General features: G+C 39.5%; 1 protein-coding gene across 1 annotated transcript in view; it reads left to right on the top strand.

Moving 5' to 3' along the window:
* Positions 1–6,756: 6,756 nt before the first annotated feature.
* ppme1 (protein phosphatase methylesterase 1) overlaps positions 6,757–12,134 on the top strand; it is a 58,760-nt gene continuing 53,382 nt past the window's right edge. Inside the window, exon 1 of the mRNA XM_078545207.1 lies at positions 6,757–7,071. Coding sequence (XP_078401333.1) covers positions 6,977–7,071 — 95 coding nt within the window. The 5' untranslated portion in view covers positions 6,757–6,976. The remainder of the gene's footprint in view (positions 7,072–12,134) is intronic.

Here is a 12,134-nt window from a genome sequence, read left to right as displayed (position 1 = left end):
AGCAACGGACTCGACTTTCAAACCCGCCGCCAATCAATGGTACAGCGGAGGACCAGTGTCGCGCCGCACTATGGGATATCGGAGGACCAGTGTCGCGCCGCACTATGGGATAGCGGAGGATCAGCGTCGCCCTGCAGTGTCGGATGGATGGCGGAGGATCAGCGTCGCACTGCACTGTTGGATGGCAGAGGGCTAGTATTGTGGCAGTGCCTCACTTTTGGTGATTGTTGTGCTTTCCTTGTGACGGGTATAAATTTTTTGGAAAACTAAGACCATCATGGGGAAGAAAAGGTTGGAAATCTGAAATAAAACTAGTAAATGTTTAATTGCACAGGCAAATCGGCCAACACCCTTAAAGAGACTTGATTGTGTCTTTTCGTCCAGAGGCAATTAATTTATATATTCCTATCATCTATTTAATTTCACTTACTTCATTACCTTGTATCCTTCCACATTAAATATGTCATTTGAAAGTTGTCAGTCACCTTCCCAACGTATCCAACTCCAAATCATTTATAGACAAAATCATTTATGAAGCAATGATCTCAGCATTGACCCTTATGGCATTTTACTAATGATCTCTTGCTCATCTTTTTTCTCTGATTCCACCAATTTTCAGTGCACATCAGAAATCTGCTCCTATTCGATGCCTTTTTTATTTTGTAGGTTGCCTTTTTCTAAAACAAGCAATAAGGTTGCACTGGGATGTTCTAGAGACACCAACTAAAGACCTGATAATGTGACAATTTTCAACTGGCCACATTTAATAATAAAATTTAAGCATAAGAAAAAAAGTTTGCTCTGGCTGGCTGTTTCTGCTCTGCGTTTTCTGTTCACGGTCTTGGCTGCCCCTGGGTCAGCCCGGAGAGGGAGTATGCAGGTCCACCAGTATATTTGAGGTCCTCCCAAGTAAAATATATTCTAAAGAGGAAGAAAGATGGTAAGAGGGGAAAAAAGCATCCATGGCTAAGCAAGGAAGTTAAAGATAACATAAAGGCAAAAACCAAGGCATATCAAATTGCAAAGGTCAATGGCAGGCTGGAAGATTGGGAAACTTTTAAAGATCAACAAAGAGTTACTAAAAGAAATAATAAAAAGAGCAAAGCTATATTATGAAAGAAAACTAGCGCAAAATGTAAAAACTGATAGCAAAAGCTTCTACAAGTATATAAAAGAAAAGAGAGTAGCTAAAGTGAATGTTGGTCCCTTGGAGGATGAGACTGGGGAGTTAATAGTGGGGAACACAGAAATGGCAGAGATGCTTAATCAATATTTTGCCTCAGGTTTCACGGTGGAGGATACTAGTACCACCCCAATAGTAACAAGTAGTGCAGAGGGTATAGAGAAGGAGGAACTTAGAACAACCACCATCACTAGAGAAAAAGTACTGAGCAAACTATTGGGATTAAAGGGTGACAAGTCCCCAGGACCTGATGGCCTACATCCCAGGGTCTTAAAGGAAGTGGCAGCGAATATGTGGATGCATTGGCTATAATATTCCAAAATTCCCTGGATTCTGGATTGGAAAAATGCTAATATAACGCCCTTATTCAAAAAGGGGAGGAGAGAGAAAATAGGAAACTATAGACCAGTTTAATGTCTGACATTGGGAAATTGTTGGAATCCATTATTAAGGAATTAGTAATGGGGCATTGGAAAGTCAAAATGCAATCCATCAGAGTCAGCATGGTTTTATGAAGAGTAAATTGTGTTTGACTAATTTGCTAGAGTTCTTTGAAGATGTGACAAGCAAAGTGGATAATGGGGATCTTGTAGATGTAGTATATCTGGACTTCCAGAATGCCTTTGATAAGGTTCTGCACAAAAGATTAATACACAAGATAATATCACACGGAGTTAGGGATAATATATTAGCTTGGATAGAGGATTGGCTAACCAACAGAAAGCAGAGAGTCGGGATAAATGGGTCTTTTTCTGGATGGCAAACCATAACTAGTGGGGTGCCACAGGGTTCCGTCCTTGGGCCCCAACTATTTACAATCTATATTAATGACTCGGATTCAGGGATAGAAGGTACTATAGCTAAATTTGCAGATGACACCAAAATAGATGGGAAAGTAAGTTGCAATGAAGAAATAAGAAATTTACAAATGGATATGAACAGGTTAGATGAATGGGCCAAAATTTGGCAGATGGAGTTTAACATGGATAAGTGTGAGGTTATCTATTTTGGTCGGAAGAATAAAAAGGTGACTTATTATTTAATTGGAGAGAAACTTCAGAATGCTTCAGTGCAGAGGGATCTGAGTGTCCTCGCGCATGAATCGCTGAAAGCGAGTATGGAGATACAGCAGGTAATAAGGAAGGCAAGTGGAATTTTGGCATTTATTGCTAAAGGAGTAGCGTATAAAAATAGGGAAGTGTTGCAACTGTACAAGGCATTGGTGAGGCCGCACCTGGAGTACTGTGCAAAGTTTTGGTCCCCTTGAGGAAGGATGTAGTTGCATTGGAGGCGGATCAGAGGAGGTTCACTAGATTGATTACAGAGATGCGGGGCTTGTCTTATGAGGAGAGATTGAGCAGTTTAGGCCTATACTCGCTCGAGTTTAGAAGGATGAAAGGAGATCTAATTGAGGTATATCAGATGCTAAAGGGGATAGACAAGGTAGACGTGGAGCGGATGTTTCCCCTTGTGGGGCATTCCAGAACAAGAGACCATAGTTTTAGGCTAAGGGGTGGTAGATTTAAATCAGAGATGAGGAGGAATTACTTTTCTCAAAGGGTCGTGAGTCTGTGGAATTCACTACCTCAGAGTGCAGTGGATGCGGGAACGCTAAATAAATTTAAGGAGGAGACAAGACAGATTTTTAATTAATAATGGGTCGAAAGGTTATGGGGAGAGGGCAGGAAATTGGAGTTGAGGCCGAAATGAGATCAGCCATGATCGTATTGAATGGCGGGGCAGGCTCAACGGGCTGAATTGCCTACACCTGCTCCTAGTTCTTATGTTCTTCCGTGACCATTGATCACCGCAAGAACTGGAGTGTTCAGTGGATGTCCAGTTCTTTAATTTTATAAGTTTAGACTCTCAGAAGCCTTGTGGAAAATGTAAATGTATCAACAGCCCTGGGATTCCTGTCATCAACACAGCATCATCTTCAAAGAACTCCAGTCAATTTGTTGGGTACGACCAATTAATGCATACTATAATATATGCTGGTGTCTCATTTTCTCTACTTTCAGAGTACTGTTCTACTACTTCACCCACAATAGATGTGAGGCTCGTTAGTCTAGATTACTAGACTGTTTATATGCACACTTTTAAAGATTCACATCATGTTAAGCACACTAATGGGAATATAAAGGCAGCCCCAAAGGATTATGTAGCAATCCATAGACATGCAGGGATGGGGTGTGATCTACTATAGCAAATGTTGCAGAGAAGTTCAAGATGAGAAGGAGGGATGCAAAGGATCTCATTCATTAATTTAGCTAGGGCACCCCTGGCACTAAGCAGGATAGGAGCCAGACTGAAAAGATTTGAGCACATTTTTGGGAGAAGATGCAACTGGGTGTGCAATGGATTAGGGAGGAGAGGAATACAGGCAGAATTGTAGAGCCCTAGCACAAAGCCCAGGCAGGCCCTTGAGAACATCGAGATTAACTCAATCCTCTCCTTCCATGTGAGCACTCACTCAAAAAACACCACACAAATGAAAATGTAATTACATTTATCCTGATATGGAAATATAATATAGAATTCTTTTCAGATGATCTTTCCTTTGTCATAATTTCTGCCATATTGGCATCTGATTCAAAAGGCAACTACGGCCCAGAAACAATATCATTAACAAATGATAAGTTATGAAAGTAATAAAAACTATTTCCACATCACTGAGTTAGTAACTGAAGGGTGTAAATTTAAGACTCTCATCAAAAGGACAAAGGGAGGTTTTCTTTTGAATATTATTGTACAATGGAATGTTCTACCAGGAACAAAATAGAATTCATTAAAATATTCACAATGGGAGTGGATAAATAAGTGAAAAAAAAGGTATAAGGAAGGGGAATGAGAATCATTGCTTACCTCTTTCAGAAATTGAACAGCCAGATGAGTTAGCGTGCTAAAAATTCTTTGATTCTACTAAATTCTCAAAGGCAATTATTTCAAAAAGTTTTACAAACATAAGGATCAGACTCTTTATAAATCATTTAGTTATGGTTTTGAAAGTCACAGAAGACTGGCATAATTCCATAGGTAGGCAACCCACTGAATTCCGAGAAGTTAGTGGTATGGTTTAGGTGACTACTTTTTTTTCCAAATGCTTGTCGATCTTTTAATTTGAAAGATCTGCAACAGAACCATTCAAAGGAGCTCAACTGACATGCTTGACTGTTTAATTTCTTTGTGAACCTTTTCAAAACTGCTACATATTTTGACTGCCACTGCTTCTTTCTGTAAAAGATTATCTACAAATAAAATTGTTTGGTGTTATAATCAGTTATGAAAATATATGGTGTGATTCATTTTCCTTATGCTCTGAAGAGACACTAACAAGTAATATTATGGCAATATTAATTGTAAATCTAGAGATAACAAATGGGTTTATTGTTTACTAAAGGCACAGTTTCCCAGTTTACTTTGCACTTAAGATCTCACTTCAGTTCATAGGAATTGCAGGCTTGCTTTTGTGAGCTGACTTTGTTTTGAGTATCAGAAAAAGTACCCTGGAAAGCCCAAGTCTAAAGAAGTGCCTCTCAAAACATCCTGAAGCACCTCACATACAATAAATTACTTGATGTAGGCAGACTTGGAATAAACCATTTTCCACACAATCACAGCAATGGATAAATGACTAGTTGATCTGGTATATAAATGCAAGTGTATACAAATACAAAAGTGTATAAATGCATGAGACCAAAAGCAGGTTGTGTGACCACTTTGCGGAACACTTCTGTTCACTCTGCAAGCATAACCCCAATCTTCCAGGGGCCTGTCATTCTAATCTTAGCCTCCTGCTGAACCCTGGGCTTTACTGTTGCTGCTGAACTGTGGGGCCTGCCACCGCCATACCTTGGGGCCTGCCACTGCCGAGCTTCGGGGTCTCTTCTCCCTCAGGATTCTGTCCACCCTGGGCTTCTCCAAACATGAACACACCTCTTTCCTGCAGCCAAGGCTGATGCCTGCTGGAAAATTGTCACAAAACAGGCCTTCACCGTCACAGTTCCAGCCAGGGTGGGGCACGGAGGTGGTGGGGTGGTGCGGAGAAGAGGGGAGTAGGGAAAGGGGGGAGGTAGAAGAGGAGGAGGGATGGGATAGATGCGGGAAGAAGACTGTTGCAATCCAGGTGAGGGGGTGGCAGGAAAAAATTGCTCTGGGTGGAGTTTGGGTGAAAGCTGCTGCAATCCAGGGGAGAGGGGGCCTGGGGTGTGCTGCACTAGTTATAGGTTATGAAGAAAAACATAAAACTAGCTTGTCAAAATATATATGTTAAAACAGTCTGCTTTTCCTAAAATAAAAACAAAAATACTTGGAAAAACTCAGCAGGTCTGACAGTATCTGCGGAGAGGGATACAGTTGACGTTTCGAGTCCGTATGACCCTTCATCAGAAAGTTAGCTAAGTTTGAGGATGTTTGAAACTATAGAAATTCAGAAATATGGAGAACAAAATTTTAATCGTTTATGGTGTCAGAATGCTTAAGGTAAGTAATTTTGCTAATCACAAATATTTGAGCACTGTAGTTGGATGACAATGATGTCAGTTAATCGCTACTTGCGATGGCAATTGACAGCTAAATGATTGCTTTTGAGCACAATTGATGTCAAATGATGGCTATCATTGGGTGCTTTTGATACAATTGATGTCAAACGAATGCTGTTGAACGCAAATTTTATCAGAATTTTCTGGTTGGGATATAGTGGGCAGGAAGGTGGAGGGAGACTGAAGATCTGTCAGGATCGTGTTAAATGGCAGAGCAGGATCGAGGGGCTGAAAGGTCTATTCCTCATCCATGTTTAAGTCGAGTAGAGCAAAATTTGCAATTACCATGACCTCCACCTGACTTGAGCCATCACTTGGAAATTTCCTCCACCCATTCAATTCTGTGCAGAGGGGAGTTTTTTCCTGTACAGGTTGCTCCTGGGTATTTTTAATATCTATCCAGACAAACCCTTGCCCTCCAGCTTGCTGGCTGGCAGAGGTTGGTGAGGAGTCAGTGTGTGGGGGAACCGACTGGAAAACTCACTATGCCAGGAGCCCTTCCCTGCACCATTAGGCATATCAAGAATAAGGGTGTAAGGTATTGCATGGGAAATAGGGGTCTTTCTACAACCGCGGGGCGGGGCGGCGGGGGGGGGCACCACAGGGAATAAAGTATCTGGCAATCATTTAGATCATGAGTTTTTGTTTTGTTCAAGCCTCGACCAACCAATGTCTAAATTATTCCATTAGTCTCTTGAAACAGAAGGGCGGAACTTTTGCAGAATTGCTTTTTTCCCCCTCTTCTGTCTGTGACTCTGGATGGCAAACAACCTGCCGTCAACAAGGAGCTGGCAGGCCCAAAGTTTCCGTTAAAATTCAAACTGGTAACCACGGCAACGGCGCGTCGGAATCCAAATATAAAACCTACAACTTCCAGAATACTGAGCAGACATCCGGTGCTGGCCAACCATTACGTAATGCAGCGAATGGCCTCATGGGAATTGTAGTTCTCTCTCTCCCCAGCGTGCCGTCCAGTTGCCTGACGGCGGACACCGGGAGAACTACAAGTCCCAGCAAGTGAGGCCTCGGTGCAGCAACCGCCTCCCTTGCCGGAGGAGTAGGCCATCTTCAGGAATAGAGACAGGACTTTTAAAAAATATATGTATATTTAATTTCTGTGTTCACTATCGGTGGAGTATCTTGATATTTATGTAGTGTCCATAAGTACGAGGCCGGAGTAGCCACTTCTTAAGAGTTACGACAATAAGCTGGGAAGATAATTAGTTTTTTTTAAATTTGATGTATATGAAATATGTCTTCTTTGGAGAAAGAGTTGCTCTTGAGCAAATTGCCTTCGCGACCACCGATGCCGTCAGGTCTTCAGCCTGGATCTAAAATGAGAATGGGGTTAGTGTGCACGTTAGGTTTGAAGTCCAAACTGGTTTCTCTTCCTTTTTTCAACTGACTGCCTTCACCCAGTCAGTTTTTGAGGCGATTTTAAACGAAGATGAACTGTGATTTATTTTGTAGTTTGGTTGATTTTTGAGATCAAAAGAATTAACTTACAATACCTTGTGTAAATATATAGTTAAATAAACTTAAACTTATTTGTCATTTCAATATATCTGCAGCAGAGGCGAGTAGAACGGACGGTGCAAGTTTAACACAGTTTTTTAAAAATTGCTTGCAGGATTGACTTCAGTACGACTAGTGGATTGATGCTTTCTTTCTCCCTTTTTAAAGCAAAGTGTAGGATCAATTATGTTGTTGAAATGTAAATGGAAAATTAACATCCTGTTTTAGCTGCAATATATACTATATGCAGCTTGCGATTGAACAATGCAGAGGAAAGATTTTGACAAAAGCAAAATACTGTGGATGCTGGACATCCGAAATGAAAACAAAATGCTGGAAATACTCAGCTGATAGAGCAGGATCTGTGGGGAGAGAATGAGTTGATATTTCACGTCTGCGACCTTTCATCAGTTCTATTTTCAGAATCTAGAACTAGGGGGCAGAGTTTCAGAATAAGGGGTCACCCATTTCAGACTGAGCTGAGGAGGAATTTCTTCTCTGAGGATCGTGAATCTTTGGAGTGTTCTCCCCCAGAGAATTTTGGAGGTTGAGTCATTGAATATGTTCAAGACTGAAATAGACAATAGGAGCGAGCGTCCAGGGTTAATTGTGGTGAGTGGGTGGGGAGGACTGGAGTTGATGCCAAGATCAGATCAAATATGTTGAATGGTGGAGCAGACTTGGGGGCTGTATGGCCTACTACTCATTTCTTGTGTTCTTATTTTGGAAAAGGTGACTGGGCAGATTATTAGATAGGACTGCTTTTGCATGTTTTGATCCTTGTTATGTGCTCTGGTATCAGCTGGTTCTCTTGATGCCTTCCATGATAGGTAAGCACAGTAAGACATGTATCATTTAGTTAAATCTTATGTCACTTCCAACTATTATTTCTTTTAGTTAATAATCCTCAATTTAGGTAGACTATTGTCTCAAACTCTCCAATTTTGCTGTTGTATCATTCATTGGCGCAATGTGCAATTTGCAACCTCTTCAGCCAATATTTAATATCTGTCTTACACTTTGTGTATCATGGAAGGTCTGTGATGAGACCAACAAGAACAATGTAGCATTGTCATGAGCCCTTTCTTTTAACACATTGATACCAAACCACAGTGGAAAAGGCCTACTTCAATATGCTTCCTGTGGAATTCATTACCTCAAATTATTCGCATCAGTGATAGGTCAAATATATCAATACTTGATCCGAGGGTTGAAAATGTTGTTTCTAAACATAAGTGCAAAGCTGATGGGACAAAATCTACGATTTACCACTGTATTTTACACTGTTTATTTATATATATATATATATATACTTTTCATCTATCTCTGCTTTATTGGTATCTGAGTATTAACACTATTGGAAAGAACCAGCTGCCAAGGTAAGACATATTTTGAGATACATCAATCTGCCAGGACTCTTGTCACAATGCAGCTTGAAATTAACTTTTTTTTGTGTTTTAACTTTTTGGGAAACATTTTTAAATCACAACGTTAAAATTCAGGAATTTGCAAGACTGTACAGAGTAGATTTACAAGCATGGGAATGAACTTTGTCAGTTATGTAGAGAAGCAAGAGGAACAGGTGTTGTTCCACTTAGAGCAAAGAAGGTGAAGGGGAGATTTCATAAGGTATGTTCAAATTCATAAAGGGTTTTGATAAACATGCTAAGGAGAAACTGGTTCCAATAGCAGAAGGGTCAGTAACTGGTGGATATCAGTTTGAGGTAATTGACAAAAGAACCAGAAGTCACAAGAAGAAAAACAAACTGCAGGGAACTATTCATGATCTGAAATGGAACTCTCTGGAACGGTGGCAGAAGCAGGTTCAACAACAACATTCAAAAGGAAAAATTACTTGCCTATGGGAAAGGAATTGGGGAGTGGGATGAATTGAACTAATTTTAAAGAGTCAGCACAGGAATTAAAGGCCAAATGGCCTCCTTCTGTGCTGTATCACTGATTCTACAGCTTCAACTTCACTTGAACAGGAATTACAACTTCCAAATCAAAACAGTTCATAGATTCATTATTCACTACACAGTGTGACTGCTTATCATCTCTTAAATATCCGTTAGCTTTTGTTTTGCTAATTTTAGAGTGTCCATGAAATGGGGAGGCGGTGACATAGTGGTATTGTCACTTCCGGGTTCGAATTCTACCATGTCAGATTGTGAAATTTAAATTCAATGAAATATCTGGAAATAAAAATCTGATGACCATTGCTGATTGTTGTAAAAACCTATTTGGTTCATTGATGGAAACCTGCTGCCTGTGACTCAAGATCCACAACAATGTGGTTGACTCTTAAATGCCCTCTGAACAAGGGTAATCAGGATAATACATACTGGCTTAGCCAGCAATGCCTGAATGAATAAAAAAAAATTGCAGTTGATCTGGTGTAAAAGAATTTGGTTATACAGGACTTAGTGGCTAAGGGACATGTACCATTTAGATTTGAGACTAATGAGGCTATAATTAAGTTAATCAGGGCTCATGCTTGACCCAGTACTAAGATATTTTTAAAGTACAGGGAGCAATGTGGACACATCCAAGCACTTGTGGTTTGCAGTACCTTCAGGAAATGAAGGACAACCATTGACTGTGATGCAGAAGGAAATGTGAAACATTAAATGCAATTTTCCAAAGATGCATTTGAAGAAGAGCGAGGGTATCCTTGCCAATATGCATCTCTCAACCAAAGGCTGAACCAAGTTATGTGGTTATTTATTTGAGTGCAATTTGTGGGACCTTGTTGCTTGCAAATTGGTTGCTATGTTTCCTATATTACAACAACAGTTACTACACTTTAAAAAAAGCTTCATTGAATGTAAGATGCTTTGGGACATTGAGGTAATGAAAGGCGCTATTGAAATGCATATATTTTGTTAGCACAAACAAAGAATTTTAAGTTAGGACAAATTGAATAGACTGACTTTGGAAAGAAATATTCGTGGAAGCTCCTGAAGAGTAATAGGAAATACTGTAACAAGGACATGAGAACATGGACTCAGTTGAAAGACAAATGTGCTGCATATTCTGAGAAGCGAAGAAATAGTTGGGACATGCCCTTAATAGAGAAGGCAACCAATGATCAAACTGGTCCTACAGCAATCTGATGTTAAATGGGAGGGTAGGAGGTGGAAAGGGAAATGACTTGTAGGTTTGGGAATAACGCATGGTGAGATTTTTTTGATTTGGAGATTTCAGATATTCCCAGGAGTCCTAATGATCCATTGGATCCTTACTTCAAACTGTACTTTTAACACTCTAAATTTAGTTCAATGCATTATCAACTTGCACTTTATTTGACTCCATTCCCTTAAAAAAAGAGCACTATATCCATTCAATCCTTTTTCTACATTTGAACATTCTCAGTTCCTTTCTTCTGTCTTCATGATAAATTTGGGTGTTTGTTGCTCTCCTCTGTATCATTTCTGAATGACTAATTATTCTACAGCGTGACTAGGTCCAGTATCCACAGAGTAGTATTACTCATATGTATTACTCATATGAAGAATTCACACAGGATTCTTGGATTTCCAGTTATGTAGTAGGCATTATTAATGTATGACTCCAATTGCAGAAATACTTTCAAAGATCTGTGTGTTTGTAACTACACCTAATCCTTTTCTATTTTTAATTCATTATGCTTCTTTATTCTGGTGTAACTTAATTTCATAAGATTTTTGAGCCTACAGTATATATTACACCATATTTTTCCACATTAAATGTACTTCTAGTCATTAGACCATGTTGAGCCTCAGAAGGATAATGTCATCCGCCTACTCATTTTGCCTTCCCACACAATTTTGTGTCATGCGTAAGCTCAGAAATTCTGCAGTTGGCACACTTTTATTTATATTGCTTTTAGCTAGATTTTATAAAAACAGAAAAATTAAGAAATTGGATCTGGTAGTATGGAGGGACTGATATTTTATGGATACCTATCTAAAATCATTGGGCAAAAAATTGTTTTTTTTTAAACTGTATTGTATCTCCTAAATTTTCCTGCGTAGATTTCAGTCTTCAGATGCCAGTAACATATTTGATTAGATGTGCTGCCTTTTCTTTATATAAAATACATCCCACTAAAAAAGGTATTAAAACAATAGTGTGGTGGTATTATTTCACAAGCAGACTGTAGTACTTCAGTTGCGATAAACTGTGTATTCGATGAAAAAGTGCCCAGCACTACTATAGGTGGGATGTAGGTTTCCTGTGTCAATATTGGCCAACAAAAAGCATTTCCATTTCCATTTCAGCATTAATCATGACTAAATCGCCGTAAAGATTCCCTATTCTGCCCTCATTTGTGATAGTTCCATTTTTTATGTCAATCATCGCTATGGCCTCTCTGAGTAAGATTGCCAAGCAAGGGACAGTTTTATGCTGTAGATCCAATCCCACAAATAAGTGAATTGAGATTACCCAAATTTAGTTCACAAAGGATATTTTTGTCAGCAGGAAAAGAAGGCTTTCAGTGTGTTCAAACTTGGTCTTGAAGATGAGAGGGCAGTATGCTGACCCATTCAGTCCCATATTAAACAATTTTAAAGTTTCCATGGTCTGTTATTAATTGATGGATGATATAGATGTCTTATCAAGTGATTGGATGGTCTCAGATATGGACTGTCATGATCAACCAACAAGTGTCAGTTTTTTTTTCAACGCAAACTGGAGGAACAGCACCTCATCTTCCAACTAGGCACTTTATAGCCTTCCGAACTGAATATTGAGTTCAACAACTTTAGATCATGAACTCTCTCCATCCCCACCCCTTTCCGATTTTCCCCCTCCTTTTTGTTTTTTCCAATAATTTATATAGATTTTTCTTTTCCCACCTATTTCCATTATTTTTAAATGTATTTCCATCCATTGTTTTATCTCTACCTTTT

This window comes from Cetorhinus maximus, chromosome 7 (genome assembly GCF_964194155.1).
Source record: "Cetorhinus maximus chromosome 7, sCetMax3.hap1.1, whole genome shotgun sequence".
In the NCBI taxonomy this organism is placed as follows: Eukaryota; Metazoa; Chordata; class Chondrichthyes; order Lamniformes; family Cetorhinidae; genus Cetorhinus; species Cetorhinus maximus.
This window is presented reverse-complemented; position numbering and strand designations above follow the sequence as displayed.